Source organism: Cimex lectularius, unplaced genomic scaffold (assembly GCF_000648675.2).
Source record: "Cimex lectularius strain Harlan isolate CLEC.00 unplaced genomic scaffold, Clec_2.1 scaffold80, whole genome shotgun sequence".
Lineage (NCBI taxonomy): Eukaryota > Metazoa > Arthropoda > Insecta > Hemiptera > Cimicidae > Cimex > Cimex lectularius.
The window spans coordinates 207,585-231,082 of record NW_019392709.1 but is presented as its reverse complement, the minus strand read 5'-3'; the positions used below and the strand labels follow the sequence as shown (position 1 = coordinate 231,082).

Here is a 23,498-nt window from a genome sequence, read left to right as displayed (position 1 = left end):
TCCTTTTTCCTCTGGTGTCATTATTAAACACTGAAGATGGCGAAATGCGGTTCAACACAGTTCCTCAACAAGCAGGAAAGTTCGACAATTAGTTCGACTTTTCGTTGGAAGGATTCGATATGCAGGCTATTGGATGGCTTGGAAGAAGATTCCAGATGTCCAAAGCGGTCGAAGTCAATACCTAAGGTGAAGATTAAGGTTAAAAAGAGTTCTTTATGACCTTGAGCACCCCGACCAATCTTAGACCTATTGTGCAATCTCCATTATTTATTCTGAATCTTCGTTATACTTAAGGTAACCAAAGTTTGTGTGCATCCTTCAGGTCTTGACTTTTCCTGGATTAAGAATCTCAGCCTTCACCCGAAGAGCAGAAGACATCTTCCGCTGATTCTTCTTATTCCAGGCAATATCTGCGTTCGTTTCTGCTGATCCGAGTCTGATACCCCTCGGAGTCTGTAGCTTTTGTGATGGATCTACGTTTTTGTTAATTTTGTGTGCCGAAAAAGATTTCACGATTTCAGAATGTCCGTACCGAATTTTCGTAAAAAGTAATGGAGCAATTTCGTTTTTTTCCCTGATGCCTGACGTGGTCAGACATCACCGAAGATGGTGAGAAGACTGAAAGCCTCTGACAGGCCAAATCAGCGAGTATAGGCAAACCATGATGATTGGAAATGAGCAAGCAAGCAAGCACACAGACATCAAGGAGAAAAATCTGCAAAAGAAAATCGTAGAAATAAAACACTGAAGTGGCGAGAAGCCTAAACGCGCCTTGCAGACTAAACAGTGAGGATTTTCAGGCTAAAATACTTGGAAGCTACTTGTACATTATACAAAAAGTGAGGATTTATATTTTTTTCAGATAAAAGGTACTTTTACAAATTTACTTTCATGTAAATAAAACATCCAATTCGAGTGTTGTACAATTCCTGTAAATAACTATAACTGATTTAATTTATGGTACTTTCAAGTCGTTAAAATCGTAGAAATAAAACAGTGAAGTGGCGAGAAGCCTAAACGCGACTCGCAGACTAAATAGTGAGGATTTTCAGGCTAAAATACTTGGAAGCTACTTGTACATTATACAATAACGTGAGGATTTATATTTTTTCAGATAAAAGGTACCTTTACAGATTTACTTTCATATAAATAAAACATCCAATTCGAGTGTTGTACAATTTCTGTAAATGACTATAAAAAATTTAATTTATGGTACTTTCAAGTCATTTGAAAGCATTAAAATAACGCCAATTTTCTGTCTTAGGGAATAGGCCGAAATGGGCAAGAAGCAAATTGATCAATATTGGGATGCGAAAACAAGTTGAAGGTCTTTCATCGATAAATTTTATGCCTAATTGAAACCTGGTCATCGCTCGAAGGTCAATCCCCGTTATCGCTCCATGCCCTGAATATCAACTATATTTTTCACGATCTCGAAGCGTAATTCCGATTGCTTACCCTTTTCCGGGCTCTAAAAAAAATCCCAAAACCTTAGCATACACATGCAGAATGTTAATTGGCTGCTAATTAATGGGTTGGTCCTGTATCAATCCTTGACTCGTGATAGCCTTTTTGTCTTTAAGGACCTCCCCAAAAACAAGATTTGTTTTTGTAAGGCTTGTCGATTTGTTTTAAGGAATTGGTCGAGCAACCAATAAAGAGCTCAAGGATTGTTTAAACGGAAGGCCGAAATTCTTAATGATCTTTACAAAGAACAAATCGCGCATTCCATTTCTGTTTTTTTCGTCAATCTGTAATTGTCATTTAACTTTTCAAACAAAAATTACAATATTTCTTTTTTTTTTATTAGTATATTGTTTGCATTATTAGATAAGAAGAATAGTCCGATAGATTATTCTGTTGTGAGACTAACTGGCACTTTTTCAACCTGGTATCGTCTATGCACCTTCCCAATTCTTTAGTTTGTTTCCCGGAGGCGTTAATAAATCTCCCTTTTTTCATGTGTGATTGATCGATAACCGGCTGTTTTGACCTCTCCTGGAACGAGTTATACCTCACATTCTACATCTGGATGATCAAGCCATTGAGGACTCCGATCACGACCGAGGAGGTCACCAACCCCTTATTAGCCGTCTCGTCACAACCCCCTATTGTGGTATGCATTTGCAGAAACCATATAAATCTGTTTTGTTTTTTGTGAAAGTAGGTAAAAACGTGAATTTTCCGCGACGATCCATTCACACAACAATAAATAGTAGCCGGAGGACTTAACGGTTAGAAATTATTACGCTTCATAACTGACCGGTTACTAAACAATACATTTATGTTTAGTGGCCTAATTGACCATATTAATTATTTAAATTAATTATTTTTTATGTAAGGTCTTGGATGTGTTGAAAAACGACCGGGATTCGAATCAACGGCTACTTGGGTTTGAATCCCGCTCGTGACACTAACTTTTTTATCTCAACCAACATCTTAAATAAAAAAATAATTATTTGAAATATTTAAACAATTCACTAGTTTTTGTGGTCCGCTTGGCCAATTAATATCTTTCAAATAATTAAGGTTTTTAGTTAAGATAAAAAAGTCAGTGTCACGAGCTGGATTCGAACCCACGATTTTCGGCTACATACGCCGCTGCTCTACCACTTGAGCTGTCGTGACCTCGATCCACTCGGACACTAACTTCTATCTCAACCCCACCTTTCGAATTTTCCCTCCTATTTGCCATTTTTAACGATAGCTCTAGTGGTAGAGCAGCGGCGTATCTAGCCGAAGATCGTGGGTTCGAATCCGGGTCGTGACAGTGATTTTTTATCTCAACTAAAAACCTTAATTAATTGAAAGATATGTAAACAATATTAAAATGTATCGTAGATAAACTGATTTAAAAATTTAAAAATCGTCATTTTAAAAAAATTGGGAATTTCTATTTAAGTAAAGTATTTCCTGTCATGACGTACAAAAAGGCTTAATGTCCAACTACCTGTTGAATGTCACACGCCGTAACCTCATGGCTACCTTGGTCCACCTGTTGGTTTATTTCAAATATTAGACATGTGTTGTGCTCCTGTGTAAAAAAATCACATGCCGAACATTGTCCCCTGAACGTAAAAACAGAGTCAAAAGGATCTCCATTGGATTTATGGCTTTACTACTAGAAATATTTAATTCTCCTTTGATCAGTGACAGAGGATGTGACACCGTTTCCTTGGGGAGCAGGAATCGACGTACAAAATCCTTATATAATACCATATATGATGACAAGATAATCTACCAGATCATCATCTTTACTCAACTCTGAAAAATCTGAATCCACACTCATTTTAAAAACTCACTTCACCAAAAACAATACAGTAGACAATTCCAGAGCTGGCTATCCATTGTTTTAACCCACGGTTAACGCTATCTGGCGGAACATAAACGGCTTAACCAGCAGATAATGTTATCGAAGGTATAACTGGGGCCTAACCGACGGTTAACTTAGGAACATAAACCAACATTAAGTGAAGGAAATTTTTTTTTTGTGTTAAGTTTTTCCAGTGAATATTAATTTTTTGAAGTAAGGAATTCAGGCCCGTTCGGTTTTAACTCAATTGAAGTGTCTTTTAAGGCGTTTGGACTGCCTCTCACCCCCTGACTATGTATAGCTGGTATGCAGTCTCCCTTGGGAACAAGTTGTTGATGTCTACTATTGGTATGTCATATTTTTCTTTTTGCCATAATTTTGTGGAAGTATGTATTTCGCCATTTTGAGTTGTAGGCCTGTTTGTTATTTAGGATCTGATAGATCAAAAGAGTAAAGAAAGGAATCTCACAGTAGATTTTTTTAAGCATAGCCTTGGTCATTTTCCTGAAGGTTCGAGTTGGAAAAGTTAAGCTGGGCCCTATCAATTGAGTCATGCATGCTTTATCGTGGAGAATTACGAGGAGATAAGACAGGACTACCGGTTGCACGCTCTCAGTCGATAGTCCTTGCTTTGTACAAGCACTCGAAATAAATCTTTGCTGACAAGAGGATGAAGGACGGAAGCAATTTGTGCCGAGGAATGAGGCGGTGAACGTGAATCGGTCATTGTCGCATTCGAGAGTTAGAATCTAAATAATGTCGCCGGGGAATTAGAACGCACAAGAATGCCACTTAGAACTGAATGAAAAATGTCTGGCATTGAATTTCTTCAGGCAAAACCTACATACCATATATTTTCTCTCCTATGCAACTTCCTTGATCTATTTCTTTATAACCTCCTGAATGCTATTTTTAAACAGTTTATCGCCTGTTCGTGCTGTTAAGTTTAGATCAGATTAGGGGCAAAATGAGTGTTCAAAACAATCCATTGTTTCTGATTATTTTGACGTTCATTCTACCATACAACATAAAAATCGAATACTCCGGGTTTTGATCTTATTACTCCAAAAATTCTCCATCATCTTTTCCAAAAAGGCCATCATATTCATTAAATAATTTTGTTCTTACTACAACCTACTTCCCTACATCTTTTTACTGCTTAAAATAGGCCAGTAAGTCTATTAACCATTTGGGGTAAAATTTTAGAGAAAATCCAATTGAAAAGAATTATTACAATCCTAAATTTTCCATATAGAGGGTGGATTCGGATCATTAAGAAAAAAAAATGTTTGAGTGAAAGTTCATCGAAAATGGAGTACAATGCCGCTGTGCGGTGTCGTATCTCTGTCCAAAACGGAGTTATTATGGTTCTTGTGCTTTTTGAAAAAATCGGACTTTATACCGCTAAACCGAGTTTTCCCGACTTTTACTTAATTTATACGCAGTTTGGAACCATTTTTCGGAAAAAGGAATAAATTTCCTATAGGGCGACACTATTTTCATTTAGCTTAAATGTCATTTATAACAGAGGAAATGTAAAATTGATCAGAAATCCGGAAGTGTCAGAGGAATTGAAAAATTTGCCTCTCTTTTAGAAATAATCTTAGAGACTGTAGAATCATATAAAAATTTCTTCATTTAATCAGTTTTCAATGATGTATTCATTGCTGAGATTGACACTTATTTGGTAGGAAACCAAGTTTCAAAGGTGAAAAAACGTGGTCTTGTTTGAGGGGGTGGAAGAGAACTTCTCGGAAATCCGGAGATTTCAGAAGAATTGAAAAATTTGCTTCTCTTTTAGAAATTATTTTAGAGACTGTAAAATCATATAAAACTTTCTTCATTTAATCACCTTTCCATTGATATATTCATTGCTGTGATTTACACTTATTTGGTAGGAAACCAAGCTTCAAACGGGAAAAAACGTGTTCTTGTGTGAGGGGTGGAAGAGAGCTTCTCGGAAATCCGGAGTTTTCAGAAGAATTGAAAAATTAGCCTCTCTTTTAGAAATTATCTTAGAGACTGTGGAATCATATAAAAATGTCTTCAATTAATCACCTTTCTAATGATGTACTCATTGCATGCAATTTGTGCATAAGGAACAGGGGAATGCAGTTCGAACAAATTTTATGTTAAATACATTATTGTTTGGTTTAATGTGCATTTTTTCAAAAAGGAGAATACAAAGAAAGGAAAGGGATGCGAACATGATAAACTAATTTTCCCCAAAGCTTTGAATAATTACTGAAATGAGAATAGTTAAATGTCCATTTCATATTCAGCTTTGAACGCCATTAGAATTTTCCCCACTAGAGGTTCAGCTTGCCATTTTCACCCAGAAAAGCTAGAATAATGTTACTATTATTAATAGTTTTGTAATGAACTGAATAAAAAAATACAGACGAAAAATAAAGTCTAGTAGGGGTGCCATAGCGCCATTGATGATTAACTATGACTAGCTCTTAGGTAAAATTAGATATTTGTCGGTTTCATTTTTTCCTTCATAATATTATGAAGTAAATGCCAAGTCAGGGACGGGTTTTAATGGAGTCTTAATAGGGATCCTGCCTATTTGGAAATGCGGAGCCGCCGTCATTGCCAGCGGCTAGAAATAATTCCGGCAGTTGGCAGAGATTCTCGTATAAACGATTTTCCCCCCTATATTTTTTTTCATCTTCTTTCCAGGGCCTTGACACGTTCACAAGGTCAAGTTTGGACATGAAATAATTTTAAATTTTCAATTTGACCGCTGCAACGATCATTGAAGGCTCGAGAGTTTCCGGGGTTAGTGTAAATGTTTACGCAGTCTTGCTATGCACTTCTGCTTCTGTTCGAAAGTAGACAAATAAATTATTATACGAACAAATAAACAGATCAAGGTACTTCAGCAATTTATTTACTTTATCGACAAACTATTGCTTCTCTTTATTTCCACCAATTGATGCAAGTACTGCTAGATTCCAATTATAGATTTATTTGGTTGAGGATCGTTATTATGACAAAGTATTTTATTGTATTTTTAAAATATGTCTTGTTTATTTGCACTAACATTCATGTGAATCCATATTACTTGTTACTGAGGAATGCAGGGTAATGACACATTTTGGTTTGGAATCTTTGCTGGGTTTTTCTGCTTCTCACCAACTTCAGTGGGTCTATGAGGCGATAGGCAGACCGGGACGATCAGTAATGACCAATTGACAGGTTCATCATCGCGCAGACAACGCGGCAAAATCCATCAACATTTGGTCGCTTCGGTCTGACTACTCTCGCCATACGCCAAAGGACAGAAAACAAATTAAGCTACAAAAGCATCCTTTTTTTTAAACAAATCAATATTATTGACAGTGATTATTCGGAAATCGTGAGATGCGGTCTGGTGTGATGTAAGTTTCAGAAAAACATTTTCCTTATCGTGCCAACGTTTCGATCTTTATTGAGATCATCTTCAGGGCCTGGGATTTATAAGCATTGTTTAAATTTTGCAAATACATTTAGGATGTCAGGGGCGTCGGTGGCCGCAACGGTTTAGGCGTTGACGCGGCGATCATCACTGTAAGGTAAAGGTCCCGAGTTCGAATCCAGCGGCCCTGCATTCCAACCAGACATGCTTACAAATGTTTTTTTTAGAAAAACATTTTCCTTATCGTGCCAACGTTTCGATCTTTATTGAGATCATCTTCAGGGCCTGGGATTTATAAGCTTGTTTAAATTGTACAAATACATTTAGGATGTGAAAAAAATGAATTTATACAATGCCAGAAAATTTGAGATTACAAAAAAATCGAAATGTTCGAATTCTCCTCATTGAGATACTTATCATTGGGGTTACCATTCAATAAACCCATGTTTTTATGGGTTTTCTCGAGTTCCGTGGCCTGTTTATATCCTTATCACTACCCTGAATTTTATCCTAACTGTAGCAATGTGTTTGCCACTTTTGATGAGGATTCTTTAATCAGAATTGTACGGTGTCTGGCACCTCTGGAGTAAGACCGTATCTTCTCCTTGTGTGGACTCCTTAAGATGGTCTTCTATGTGGTTAGAAGAATAATTAAACTTTTTCTGGATTCTACAATAATTAGCAGTTAATTTATAAATTTGCATATGACTTCCACACATAATTACCTACATATATGTATGCATAAATAAAAGTAATACAATTTTTTAATGTGTGGTGTTTAGTGACCGTCAGTCAATGATTATTCGGAGATCGTGAGATGCGGTCTGGTGTGACATAGGTTTTAGAAAAACATTTTCTTTATCGCGCCAACGTTTCGATCTTTATTGAGATCATCTTCAAGGCCTGGGATTTACAAACATAATCATCCAATAATGGGCACTTATCTCCACAGTGGGTGGTGGGTCAATAATGTGCTTAAAAACGTTTTAAAGTATAAATCATTTTACAATTCATGCAATATCCCAAGAGACAAAGTGGTTAAAGAAAAAATAGCTTTTTTAAAAATATACTCCGGCATTTTAAATTCCTTAACATTCAATAAGCCATGGCGAAAGAAGTAAAAAAAGACTCATAAAAATGAAATGGACAAGCACCTTACTCAGCCATAAAATTTCATATGCATGCATAAACCAAGGGAAATTTATTGTTCGGTCTTAGCCAAGGAGATTATTATTTTTTGTTTTTTTATAAACGTTTACGTTTTAATTTAAAACTAAATCCAAAAAGGATGGCTTGGAGTGTTCCAAAGGGATATTTGTTTAAAAATTGACGGGCACATATGGCCTTTTATGTGATCGAATCGTGCCGAGGTCGTGACACGGCTAAAGGATCGTTAAAACCAGTGACACGACTGGCAGGGTTGTGTTTTTCAAAACTATCATTTTCTATTTTGAGACGAATTCGGCCATCGCGTCGATTAGCCCGCTGGGATTACAATAATTTTTCACCTTTTTTTTGGTTTTTATTGCGGGCATGTTTGCGCGAGTGATGCGTGCGAAACGCTAAAGGCAACGGCGAAACTTAACGAGCAGATGGTAAGACATTCCGGTCGTTCTTGTCGGTCATAAAAGCCAAGTTTGAAAAAAATCGCAAACTCATTTGGCATTTTATAACTTTTAAATAGCGAAAAAAATTAAAATGACGTTTTAACTATGTATTTATTCTGACTAAGTTATAACATATAGTTTGGACATCATTCTGGGTTGCCTTTCTCTCTATTCTTTCTATCAATCTCGTTTCAGCGTTTCGCCATTTTTTCCGTTGGCTCTGCTACTTTTACATTCATTGACAGCCCATTTTTCTCTTATTTCACTATTACATTCTGAAGATATTGAAACGCGCCTAAGAGATCTAGCAAGTGAGGGAGAAGAGTGGTATATAATTATACTGCATTTCAGCAATAATTATTAAAGGAGGCGAGCCTAACACAAAATACAACTGAACATATACAAGTACTTACAATACTGCATCTGCAAATAAGGTATCTTTTAAATTAAATTCATCACATGCTGTTTAGAACATCCACAAAACACATATTCTCAGCACATTAACGTACCGCTTTATATTTGCTACCTAATACGATCAAAAAGACAAGCTCGTAAAGAATGGCAAAGAACACGTTACCCTTCAGATAAACGAAAATACGGAATTGCAAGCATATCGCTCCGACCGATTCGGACGATTTACTGAATCACTAACAACAGAAAACAAATCTCTCTGGGCGGCAGCTAAAAATCTTCTATCTTACCACAAAATATCTACCCCGCTTCGCCAAGTCGACGGCAGTTGGGCCAAGACAGATGAGGAAAAAGCGAATGCTTTTGCCGCTTACTTGAACACAGTGTTCACCCCACATGTCAACATAATAGACCATACTTATTCAGAACTTATCAATGAATATTTACGTTCACCGATTCCATTATCCCTCCCTCCAAAAGCTTTTTCACCTTCTGACGTTCATTCTACCAGACAACACCTAAAATCCAAGAAAGCCCCAGGTTTTGATCTTATTACCCCAAAAATTCTCCAACACCTTCCCAAAAAGGCCATCATATTCATTACATACCTATTTAATTCTGTTCTTCGTACAACCTACTTCCCTATAGCTTGGAAACACCCGTACATTCTAATGTTCCCTAAGCCAGAAAAGCCAACACATTGTACTACTTCATACAGGCCAATAAGTCTACTACCTACGTTGGGTAAAATTTTAGAAAAACTCCTACTGAAAAGAATTCTTCCGATTCTAAATTCTCAAAACATAATCGGTTTTCGCAACCGCCATTCAACTGCCCAGCAGTGTCACCGCGTGGTAGACATTATTTCATCCTCCCTTGAGATGGGACAGTACTGTTCCGGAGCCTTTCTTCACGTAAGCCAAGCTTTTGATCGAGTTTGGCACCCGGGCCTGCTGTTCATGCTCAAGGACATCCTTCCATCCTCCTACTATCTCGTACTGCACAGTTACCTCACTGACCGATTCTTCCAAGTCATTGAAGGCCATTCCCTCTCTTCATATTTTCCTATCCATGCTGGTGTCCTTCAGGGTAGCGTTCTGGCCCCTACACTGTACCAGGTTTTCACAGCTGACATGCCATCTCATCCCGAAACCACCACATTCATATTCGCAGACGATACGGCAATTCTCTCTAGCAACTCCGATCTTGTCATTTCCACTCGAAACCTCCAACAACACATCATACTACTAGAGTCTTGGTGTAAAAAGAAAAGGATAAAATTTAACACAGAAAAGTCCACCCACATTACCTTCACTCTTCGTAAAAAGATCTCCCCTCCTGTTTTCTTAAACAATACTCCCCTCCCAACTGCGGACAAGGTGCGGTACTTACGGACTGGAAGTGTGGGGTTCAGCCAAACATTCCAATATCCACCGTATTCAAACTGCCCAGTCTATAATACTACGAAAAATACTAGATGCTCCATTTTATGTATCGAACCAAACTACACATACAGATTTACATATTCCTTTCGTACAAGCAGACGAATCCCCTCAAACCCTCCCCGCCGACTGAAGAGACAATGGCCGCGAGATCTCCTAGGAAGTGATGGTGATGACAGTGAAAGTGATAATGACACACGTATCAATTGAACAAACAATATTATTGTAACATTGGATTATACCAATGGGTGTTTTCTTCACTCTTGGTTTTAATTTTGTTTTGTTTTAATTACCTTTCTCACTGTTACTTATTACCTACTTTAAGATAGTTGTAATGTACAACAAATTAAATTTTTAAAAAAAGTTGTTTAGAAATGTAACAACTAATAACAAGAAAAAAGGGGATGATCTCTCGTCACTCGCCGGGGTGTCACAAAGTTCAGTTTTTGGCCCCACATTATTTAACGTTTATATTTATGACTTAAACAAATTAAAGTCGCTAGCTACGCTTATAACACGATTTTTTTAATGTATTCATTTAAAACCGACACTATCGCATAATTTATCTATAGACCTACAAAAATGTTTTCAATATTTCAACAAATGAAAAATTAAACCCAACATTGGCAAACCTCAGGAAATATTACTCACTAAAAAGAGGCTCGAAGAGTATATAATGTAAATATCGATCAAATACCATGAAAAAGCTCCATAAAATATTTACCAAAAAATAGCAGCTGCTTTCCAAGCTTACACCTACAGAACCCAGTCCTCATCAAGAGCGGTATGAAGCAGCACAACGCTTGTTGGAGACGGCGTACGATGTTTAACCAGTCTCTTTATCATGTCTCACAAGTGTTTTATAGGAATGTCAGGAGAAGCTGCTGACCAAATCACAGTGGTAATCCCTACATCCTCAAAGTAATAGATGACAACTCGAGCTACATGTCTCAATGAATCGGGCGAATGGGATCCTTTTTCGACGTATCATAGTACAGTCAAAGATCCATTCTGTACGATAATCAGTTCGGTACGGGTATGTACGTTCAATCCCATACCATAACTGAATATCTTTAAAAATGCTTGGCATACGAAGCAAAGCTTTCTCCATGTCTACTCCATAATCCAGGTGCAGATCATCTAATTGCCGTATATCAAACCTGCACTCATCTGTGAAGAGAACAGCGAGATGCTGATTTGCGAATAGTCGCCTTTCTACTTGCCTCTTCAGTAGTAGAAGACCTGATGCGGGACGTCTATGCTATTCTTACGAAACCTATTACTGACCGGTTGGACTCGACCACTTACCATGGAAGTCTTTATAAATGATGGTTCAATAGTGGGATAAAAGCAATAAAACAATCTTCTCTAGACGAGAAACAGGAGAAGAAGAAATATCTTATTAAACAGCAGTGATCATATACCCCCTTCTGACTTACTATACCTTCCTAGTTCCTTAGTTCAGTGCAATAGACTCAACACTTTTTTAAAGAACTATTAGGTCATTGGCTATCGCTGTTACAATTTCATTCCCTCGTTGTTTTTTTCGTAACCTAAGTTATGTGTCCATTGTTGCTTCGCATTAGAAGATGCATATATACATTATTTATAAAGAACAAAAGAACCGCCTTGTTTATTTATTAACCAGTATGCTATTTTGGCAGCTTAAGTTTGGAAAAAGGTTCACTCCCAATAGTTTTAGCAAAATATGTTTAATTTAAACTTTCTTGATGCTTCTTTCGACGTTTGTGTGTGTACGTCAAGTGGGATTGGAGTAGTAAGTCAGGGTTATTTTCTTTCTTGCCAAATAGTAGTGTAGTCTAATTTTGGGCCATCCTTGTCACTGTATAGAACTCGTTCTTATCCTTTGCAATAGCACAATCGTGTACATCATATAATATAACATGAACTTAATTTATCGTGTGGTTTTAATGGCGAATAAAACGATTGATTGACACTTATTGCTAATTGGAAGTATTGACGTCTTGTTTCCGTGTGTTAAAAGTAAAACGCGATTTCTCTAATTTATTTATGTTTAACACGACCTCGATTCACCGTTCTTGCTAGTAATCACTTTGAAAAAACCCTTTTTAAGTGTGTCGGCAGTATCGACATTAATTTTCTCTTTGGGTTGATTTTCAAATGGCGATTCAGGGGCACGGGACGTTGAATTTCAAACAGGAGCCAAGTGATGTTCAACGGATGAGTTCTCGGGTGGCTACCATGTCCAAGCAATTTATTTTGATGCGAGGGAATAGGACGAGCATGTCTGACTCACATTCCGTAGACGCGTTATTCCAAGGAGCAAAAACGATTGCTCAGCGTTTGGTTTTTCTGCTTCGGTTTGAGACTTTTTCTTGTAAATGCACTTGCAACTGGTGACTCATATGTGCGGAAAAATGTCACTGAACTCTATCACATCAAACGGTCGGTACGTTATCGGAAAAAATTTGAAATCGGAAAAAAAACATTTACGTTCATTGTTCGATTTGTAAGTAGAAAAACAGCAATTTTTTTACTTGCTTAACCCCGAAAAAGATCGGTTACTCTGGGGTGAGTGTGTGATGTCTGGAGGGTAAAAGTAAGTTGTTAATAAGAATGGGACAGAAATAATGTTCGGGTAATTTTATAACAAATTTAAAAATGTTATTAAATCAGCTATAAAAAAATTTAATAACAAAAGAAATCAAAACATTATATACGAAAAATAAAATACACGACAAAACTATTAATAGATAAACAGAAAAAGGACTTAAAACAAAAAAAATGTTGGTTTTTCGATTTTTTCCCAGAATCGAAGTACTTTTTTGGTGGAACTAAATCGTCAAATTTTGAATATCAAAGAAGCCTTTTAGTTCCAATTGAAGGCTTCATTAATATTCAAATTTTGATGAAAAACAGATAGCCCTAATGTTTATTTTTAAATATAATTAGAAAGCAGTTTAAGTTCCATGTCTTGATCATTAAGTTAAGATGCTGTAAAGTCGTAAGAATTTAAAAACGTTATAATTCCAAAAGCAGATGTACCCAACTTGTAATTTGGTCGTAACCTGGCCGGCCTATCGTGTCATAGACTCACTGATGATGGAAAAATGTCGAAACTAGGATTAGTTCATTAGAAATTAAAGTTAGATTAGCTGTATCAATCTATTGATGCTGCCTCGTCATTGTATTCAGTAGAATTGTTATCACTTGGCCATTTCAACGAAATAGACAAATTACAAGTATGGCATTTTAAGCAACTAATTACTTAGTCACAAATTCACCTAGTATATTATGTGAGGATCAAACTTATAAGTTTCAATAAGCACTTGAGGGGGCGTCGGTGATCGCAACGTTTTAGGCGTTGATACGGCGGTCATCACTGTAAGGTAAAGGTCCCGGGTTCGAATCCAGCGGCGATCTATTCGAAACCGACGTACTAACAAACGGGTTAAAAAAAAAAAAGGGTTTATATGACCTCTGCTGTTGCTAACCCTCGTAAAAAATGGAGTAGTAGAACCCCGTCCCGTGGAATATAGAATTTTTCGAGCCCATCATCAGAGTGAAGGGCGTTTTCGCGTTGGCGGGGGTATCGGCGGGTTCACTTTTGCAATGTCGAGAGACGTGTTTGTAGAAAACCTTCAACCTGATGATGAGCTAAAGGGCTCGAAATCCGGATTGTTGCGAAACAACTTACTGTGAGTAGGAACCATCTTTTTAAAAAGGATTGAACTCCACACCCACTCCATCATTCATCATTTCTATCACAGAAAGAAGCTCGCTCAAAAACACTTTTCTATCCTATTTAATTAAACTTGGATGTAGAAAAGTTTGATGAATTAGGATCTTCACAAGAAACGTTCTTAGCCTTACGATTCAATTATTGTAATATTAATATTCAATCATCATAAAAATTATTGTTAGTACTATAATGTCATTTATTTATTCTTCTACATAATTATTATCATCAGGTTTTAGGTTTCATTTGCTTGAAAAAAAGGTTTCATTTGCTTGAAAATGGTTTCATTTGATTGAAAAAAGGTTCATTTGATTGAAAAAAAGGTTTCATTTTATTGAAAAATGGTTTCATTTTATTGAAAAAAAGTTTCATTTGAATGAAAAATGCTATATCGAGTACTCTAGGGGAGTGAACAGATTTCTATGTTTGTCGTGATGCATACGATACAAAATTATACTGTGATCATAGATCATTTTTAATTACCACTATTTCCAACATCTAAATTCAAAATTACATGTTTCTCGGACCTCATTTGATTCATTCAATAGAATAAGAAGAGACTGTGGGTTTGATTGGTAGTAAAATTTCGAAAAAAAGCGACGTTTTATTGCGATCGCAGGCCAATACATTCTTTTTACATTTCATTCATGAAATAATTATCTGCATCTTGCAATGCCGTCTTGTAGTTATATAATAATATGCAAACGTTATCAAAGATTATTTTAAAAAACTCTGATAAAAACTATTTTTAACAATAAGAAACACATTTCATTCAATTTAATTTGAATTTGACGTTGTACATTACGATATTTTTAAATTGCGATTTCTTGTCTTATCTCTGGGGTTAAGAAACTCTATTTTGTTTGTTGGGAAAAAGGTTTTAAAAAAGTGAGATCTCTTTTTGATGAACGAGGGGTGATGAACCTGTAGCATGGTCGTTTACGATTATTCGGGCCTCCCTATTCTCGCATCTAACAAGTCGAAATGTCAAAATGATCGAAAACTAACAAGCCACAAAAAAAAAATGATGTACAAAACACAAATAAAACCGAATTTTTATTGTTTCCTTTAATAAAGTTACTATATTAGGTTTTTTAATTCTACACACTGTTATGGGTTTTTAAATAATGTAATACTAACTCTTTTCTGTCTTGTTTGTTTACAGAACGGACGAACTTGCCAACAAAGCACGAAGTAGAATACGTTAAGCCGCTTAAAATGAGGCTACCTCTTCACGAGAGAGACGTCCTGTATCCTGAAGAGGACAGCAAACAGCGTAAGTATAAATACTATTATTTTCATCCTTGTTCTTAAGAAAATAGCTCACAAAGCTTTCGTCGTCAGAAAATTTGCTTTTTTCACGTAACCCTTGGAATTCGTACGCCGAGGGCGAAATGGGAAACACGATCTCGACCCGTAGTTAATTGTTAACAAGCACGTAAATCTTTCCTGGTGCATCAGTTTTATTTGATGTTTGTTGTTTTATCAGTCTTGGTACACGGTAGGATTTCATCAATAACTGACGAATAAAAAAGTCCTTTATTATGAAATTCCACGGTTAAGTTTGTATTCCTTTTATAGAACCACTCTGGTCGGTGGTATTATCAATCATCTTTGGAATAATTGACAGATTTTAAGATTTATGTTATTCTACTTGAACGTATTTGATTGTCGTGAAAGGCTGAAGCCTCTTTTGTGCTTTCACTTTGAAAATTCTCTCAATCAGTCGTTAGTTGAAAAAACAAATTTAAAAAAATAAAAAATTAGCTTCAAATCAAACAAATATCGCATTATTCAGTGCAATTTTAATGTTAACAAATTCAAAAACTGGTTCTGTTGGGATAAAAGTGCGTTTTTTTATATTCCAATTTGAACTTAAAACACACCAGCCTGATTCCACATCAAAATATTACTTTTTTTACAATTAATTAAGGTTTTTAGTTGAGATAAAAAAGTTAATCACACGAGCGGGATTCGAACCCACTATCTTCGGCTAGATACGCCGTTGCTCTACCACTTGAGCTATCGTGACCTCGTCCACTCGAACACTAGCTTCCCACCTCAATTCCACTTTTCGAATTTTCCGTCCTTTTTGCCATTTTTCAATTTATTTATTTTAATTTTTTTTTTTACTGACTGGGGCTTCATACTTCACACATTCATAGGTTCTCAAAGTTCGAGCGGCGATGATGACGTTATATTTCACCCTCACCCCTCGCCATTCACGCTAATAAATACATGCATTCATACATAACATATAGACACACAACACATAAGACATATTATATACAATTTTAAAAAAAGAAAAACAATTTCCCCTAAAAAACGGAACAGGGGACCCAGAAGCCCGCTGCCGTGCTCGAGTACCATTTTCAGATTGGATTGTATGCCTACACGCTCCCTGTAGGGAGCCAAGGCATGACATATTTCCAGTATGTGGGACACAACGAGCAACTTTTCTCTGCATAAAGGGCATCTGCGCCGGCTTTGGCACAAAAGTTCAAAAGCGGGCGCCCGTAATATTGATTGTTATCCATGTCATTGCGAAAATCATTAATTTTTCAACGTTTAAGATAAACAGTAAATATCTACGGTCATAAAGGATGATGCTGATCCTCCATTCGTACAATATTTTATCTTCTATCCCATTAGAAAGTAATTAGATGTCTTTGTGACGATGCAGAATCAGCCGCGTTAGACTTCTCCAATCTTAGTGTCATCGGGTGTTAAAACTTGTTGTTCTCGCATGAATCTTAACAGTGATGAGACATTTTCTTGTCGTCTCTGTCCGGAGTTATTTATAATGTTTACGCTTTTATCTCGGAAGGGTGGATAACGTGTTGCATTGTGATCCGACCCTAATCATCTTGCATTTATTAATCTGCGTTGAAAGGATCAAAAAGCGTCCTTGGATCCTATTGATTGATTTCACTAATGATTTATGCTGACGAACTTAACAAACAGACGTCAGTGTTCTTCAAGGAGGCAATTCAAATCGTTTGGCCGCCGCTTCCGTGACTTTTTCGCATTCCCTTTGCTTCAGTTCCGCTTAAGAAGGGGTTCATGTTCCTGTATCCATAGTAGAGACAAACCATTTGATTTGTGGATCTGCAGCCATAATAGAGAAAATATATTGGAGATCATAAAGTGCATACAAAATGTAGTATAACCTTTTAAATTTACAAATGTGTATTTCCAAAATAGAAAAGCTTTCAGGAAGTACATGGATGTTTCCTGAAGAGAGAAAACATTTTGTGGTTCATGAATACATGAATACTTCGGGGTCTATGTTGGTTGCATTGCAGACTTCAAAAACACATCTGAATTTCGTTTACCGTATAGACCATGAGCAAAGACATCAACGACAAAAACGTTAATTATAAGCGAAACAAACAAGGCGATACATGCTTCAATAAAAAAATAATAATTTGCATCCTTCACTTCTTCTCTTTTTGTTCTGTCATCTTGTCGGGACGGCGGATAATTTTATCGTTTATATATCTGATATATTGTGAAAAAAATTGGCTGATGAACCAAAACGAAAAATCAATTTCGACAACTCACTGAACAAAGGGCAAAATTTACTCGTTACTAAGTTCAAAGTTATCAAATATGAAAAATTACAAATATCGAATATATTTTATCACATCAAGGTCGTTTAATTAAAAATTATATACTTAATGTACCTATCCATACGAAAACTTGGGTGGTTCTTGAATGTGTATTCCATAACAGAGAAGACTTTTGGGGTCTTTATGAATATATATCTAAAACACACGAAACGTTTTTCCCCTTCATGAAGGTGTATCCATAATTGAGAACGGTCTTGGTGGTTCAACAATGTGTATCTTAATAGAGGAAATAGTTTGTTATTCATGAACGTGCATGCTTAACAGAAGAAATCTTTTAGGGTTTATGAATGTGTATCCATATCACAGGAATATTTTTTTTTTGTTTCTGAATGTATATCCATAATAAAAGTCTCATTTTGGGGTGTACGAATCCATCTCCAATCTATATCCATAAAAGACGAAACTTTTTTGTATAATGAATGTATATATGCATAATAAAGTAAACCTGTCAGGCTTCATAAATGTGCATCTGTGACATTAGAAACATTTTGAGGTTTATTAATGTGTATCCACATCCTAGGAATGATTTTTTTGGTTTATGAATGTATATCCATAATATAAGCCTCATTTTGGGGTATACGAATCCACCTCTCATCTGTATTCATTACAGACGAAACTTTTTTGTTGAATGAATGTGTATCCATAATAGAGGAAATTTTTCAGGCTTCGTGAATGTGTATCCATGACAGAAGATACATTTCGGGGTATACGAATGTGTATGCTTTACAGAGCAAACGTTTTTGGTATAATTAATATGTATCAACAATACAGAAACCTTTGAGGCTTTATGAAGTATAATAAAAGAAACATTTTGGGGGTCATGCATGTTTATCCATAATAGAGGAAACTTTTTTGGTATAATTAAGGTGTATCAATAATACATAAAACCTTTGAGCCTTTATGAATGGGTATCCATGATAAAAGAAACATGAATGGATATCCATTATAAAAGAAATTTGGTGGTCATGAATATAAATCTAAAATGGAGAAAATTTTGGGTTTTATGAACGTGTTTCCATAAAAGAGTAAACTTTGCTTACGAATGTGTATTGATAACAACGAAAACGTTTCGCTGTTCTCACGCGTGTGTCCATAAAAAAAGAAACGTTTTGAAGTCCGTTCCGCGAACTTTGAATGATCTTTTTACAGCATTGAGTTCGGGTTGATATGTCTTGATCCCTCATAAAACTGCCTGCATAGCTAACCTCTGTAAACGACTCGTTTAAAATCCTCTAAAAAATCAATTATTTTGATGATTCACGTTTGTTTATAAGAGATTTTTATGGATGTCTTTTATCTAACTTTTAGGACTCTAATGAATCAATCAAAGAAAAGAACAAACAAATGCTTCTGACCCACATCCACATAAATAAAAACACCTATCTTCCATTAAACACTTTCTAACGCAAGCCTTGCTTATTTCGGATAGGATTTTTTTTTATAGGAGTCATGATAAGCCACTTTTAGATCACAACTGGCAGATGCACTTAGATGATTCTCTTTTCCCTTATTGGAAAGTATTACGCAGATATTAATGTAACACTTCCATTAAGAAGAGAGTTTGGATTTCACAATTGGGTGATCGTTAAGAAATTTATTGTCGACGTGTACAAAGTGAATATACTATTTAAATTGGGACAGTGTTATTTTTGTACCTTTGTTGTTTTTTTTCATGTCACCGTTCATAAAAGAGGTTATCGAATGTTGTGGAATTGAACATTTTCAATACAAAAAACATTTGAAGTCATATAATTTCAATTTAAAAGTTTAATTTAGGTTTAAATGTGTTTAAAACGCTGTGTTACTTTTTAAATGTAAAAGATGTTTTATTTGTATAAAATCATAATATTTGGTTTTTGAATAGCTATTACTGAGCTTGTAAAGTCAACATATCAATAAAACCTGACATTTACTGTTCATTTGCATATGTATAATTGTGAAGTTCAGTCGGTTGGTATATAAGTTGGTCGACCTTGATCATCCCGTTCCTCTGTATGTTTTGGTCAGCCTCGTTTTGGCGTTCCGCCAATCTTTTCGTTTGTCTGCCAGACAAAACATAAAGAAAAAACATAAAAGACAAGGCATAAGCGGGGCAGATTTGAAACGTGCAAAATGAGGGGAGGTGTTGCAAAACGCATTTTGTATTCAAATCGCATAGGAAATGCAAGTCAGCGTGTTACTATTTAGATGGTATCATGGGTTTTAATGGGTTAAAGGTAATTTTAGAATAGGTTAATCGCAAAGTACTGATTGGCAGAAAGATAAAATTACAATGCCTTTTTCAGAATTGAAAAAAAAAAATCCGGATTAAAATTGATAATGGATGCGGCGTGTTAACAAGGATTGCCAAATAGAATTGAATAAATGTTATTCGACTCGGGAGGGTTGGATTCTGTGAAATTGCACCTAACAGGACAAACATGCCTTTCCACCGTTGTCGGCACGAAAGCCGAAACAAGAGCCGAATTAGTGGCAGGTCCGAGGAACACAAAAAAGGAACGAGGAAGAATGAAGGTAGAAAAAAAAGGAAGAATCTCCCCCCAAAAAAGAGGACCGGTTCGTTTGATCGGTTCCCCTTTTCCGGCAATACGCAGTCCCAGCTGCTTATCAAACATTTCAAAAATATATTTGTGTTTCTATTTCCTGGTGAAGGGTTTCGTATTTACCAAAAATTTACCAAAAACTCTAAATGGCCACGCGAATTACGTTCATCTGTCATTTTCTGCTCCATTTGATTAAATAAATTCTTGTGAAATTTACTTAACATAATTATTTTTAAATAGACCTAAGGATGTTGCATATAAACCTACAATATGTAAAAGTATAAATTTTGTGTAAACACTTAAAAGTAATAAATATATTTCAATTATTAAGGTTTTTAGTTGAGATAAAAAGTTATTTTGCCCATTTTGTTATAAAAAGCATACCACCACAGGCTTCTTCCGTCAGGCGTAACCTAGCAAAATTTTCCGATCGGTAAAACTGGCACAAAACAGGCCTCGAATCGAATTGTACAAAAAAAATATGGGATTCTCATTTAAAATAACAAAGTTAATGTCATTTCCAAGCTAGATGAGAAAGTTATGTTAAATCTGTTGCCACACGCGATTCCTAGCCAAAATTAACTTGGGGTTTGTATAAGACCATTTTTTGCTAAAGGTAATCGTTTTCGTATTAAATGGTAGACTGTAGAAGTTGATAAACCCTGTATTTAAATTCACTAGTTTTCGTGGTCCGCTTGACCAAATAATATCTTTCAATTAATTAATATGTATTTAAGGTATTGGTTGAGATAAAAAAGCCAGTGTCACAAATTGGATTCGAACCCACGACCTTCGGCTAGATACGCCTCTGCTCTACCACTTGAGCTATCGTGACTTCGATCCACTCGGACACTAACTTCCCATCTCAACCCCACCTTTTGAATTTTCCCTCCTTTCTGCGTATCTAGCCTAAGGTCGTGGGTTCGAATCCCGTTCGCGACACTGACTTTTTAATCTCAACTAAAAACCTTAATAAATTGAAAAGAATTTATTTGGTCAAGCGACCACGAAACTAATAAAATGTAATAATCAAAATGAAGTATACTTCACTAAAGCTCTCCGTGGCCATTTCATTTGTCGCCGAGAATCACATAGATTACACGACATTTGAAAAATGGCAAAAAGGAGGGAAAATTAAAAAAAGGTGGGGTTGAGATGGAAAGTTAGCGTCCAAGTGGATCGAAGTCACGATAGCTCGAGTGATAGAGTAGAGGCGTATCAAGCCGAAAGTCGTGGGTTCGAATCCCACTCGTGCCACTGACTTTTTTATCTCAACTAAAAACCATAATTAATTGAAAAATATTAATTGGTCAAGCGGACCACGAAAACTAGTAAATTTAGTAATAAATATAGTTTTTGCAATTTCATTCCCTGGTGAGGGTCGATGCAATATTAAGTACCCTCAATCAGGTATGCTGACATGTACAGAGGGTGATAGAAGAATATCGAGTACTGAATGAATGGTATTTAAATAGGAGAGTCTATTTTTAAGAATGAGTGTGAGTGGGAATAGGTTTGGAACTGGATGCCTTGGATACCGAATGGGCCTAGATGTTGTCGGCATCCGGATCCCAATCCCGTTGGGATATTCTCATGGCCTTCCGAAAATTTATTGTTTAATAGCAAAAGCTGGAATTACCGGTGGACTGAGAAAAGTGATAGGCTCAACTCCCTATACGAGTGTATATGTGCGGATTTGATCTTATATAAATCCAAATCATCCTCTCAAGCTTTTAATTTTTCATACCATTTCTCTATTTATTTACATGTGAAAAGCGTAACTAATAAACAGTTATAGAGTGAAAGACAGTGACAGTGTGTGTTTACACATGAAATAGCCTCACGTATTTGCAACTTTCGACAATCCGACTTTGACTTAAGACTAATTAGTAAGATGGCCGCATTTTAAATATTTCTTTGTTTTTGCTTACGGCACAGAAGCTTTTGTTCTGTAGAAATTTGCCCAGGTTTACATATGTTGAATTTGCATAAGAAAAATAACGAAATAGCCGACTGAAGGTACTAGAACGAGACCATTTATCTTCATGACCTAGTTATTTTATCGTTATTCGCTGATGTCCATTCGATACGACGCCTATAAAAAATACTACAATTCTGTTATCGAATGTAAAATGGGAATAATATCCTCTGTAACCTTTTGTATTTTTTTTAACATCTGATTTTGATATAATTCCTTAACTTAATCAACATAACTGGGATTTTTATTTAGAAATCGTGAGATGCGGTCTGGTGAGATGTAGGTTTCAGAAAAACATTTTCTTTATCGTGCCAATGTTTCGATCTTTATTGAGATCATCTTCAGGGCTCAAAGTGTTTGTTTTATGCGTAATTGCGTCCATTCTCAACACGACACGCAGAAAACAAACACTGAGCTCTGAAGATGATCTCAATAAAGATCGAAACGTTGGCACGATAAAAAAAAATGTTTTTCTGAAACCTACATCTCACCAGACCGCATGTCACGATCTCTGAATAATCATCGACAAACGGTCACTAATCACACATAACTGTAATTCTTGCATTTCAAAGATAAAATAGATTTTATCTTAAAAAAAGTTTTTTTTAAATAAAATTTATTATCGCTTTTGAGCCAAAGTTTTCAGTTGCCACAGTTTAGCAGCTTACTTAAAAGTAACGAAATATAATTTAATTTAATCCTTTGTTTTTCAGAAGGGACGATCCACCATTCCGGGCACTTTCGAGAGCGGATGGCCGAAATCTGGGACCCACACCCAGAATACGAATTTACTGGGTTCGGGAAGCATTTCCATCTTCAACTGGCTCAAAGTCAAGAACCTTTTGTAGTTCCGGGCATTAAGGTGAGTTGTAAAAGTATTTTAACTCAATTATAACAGTAAGTGAATTATGTACGAAACAAATTCTATCGGGCCCAGTTTGCTAGTCGGTGAAATCATGTTAAACTTTTCGGCCTACGTCATCTTCAATGAAGATCTCTGGTTTTAGCTCTAAACTCGTGAGAGAGTAGAAAAACCCAGTAGAATGATCGATATCGTTATTTCGACACGGCCGACACGAAAGCTCCGTTTTGAAATGGACCTGTTGGAGGATTCACGTGCTCCGGCGAATTCAGTGAATGGATTTTCCTAATAGCTAATTTTGAAGATATGTTGAAACCTCAATTGTTGACATTCGGGCTTTTTTTTATAAAAGTTGTGGCATTATCGTGACCAAGGGAGATAATAACGGACCAGAGTCCTAACACGTACAACGTTAGGAAATGTATAATTCCCTTTATGAAAGGAATCTGTACAGGAAATTGTTGACTGGATCGTAATCTTCCTTGCAAACAGCAACTACCCACGAGTACCACTGTTCTTATTTTTCGATGTCGATTTAGAACTTATCGATATTTATCAAAATCAACACTTTGAGCCCTGAAGATGA

At 36.1% G+C, this 23,498-nt stretch overlaps 1 protein-coding gene across 3 annotated transcripts in view; it reads left to right on the top strand.

Annotated features, from left to right (window-relative positions):
- Positions 1-23,498, top strand: part of LOC106662054 (A disintegrin and metalloproteinase with thrombospondin motifs 9) — a 221,703-nt gene that overhangs the window by 92,872 nt on the left and 105,333 nt on the right. For all 3 annotated transcript variants that reach the window (XM_014385869.2, XM_014385876.2, XM_014385861.2), the window contains exons 2-3: positions 15,063-15,173; positions 22,764-22,912. In XM_014385869.2, coding sequence (XP_014241355.1) covers positions 15,063-15,173; positions 22,764-22,912 — 260 coding nt within the window. The remainder of the gene's footprint in view (positions 1-15,062; positions 15,174-22,763; positions 22,913-23,498) is intronic.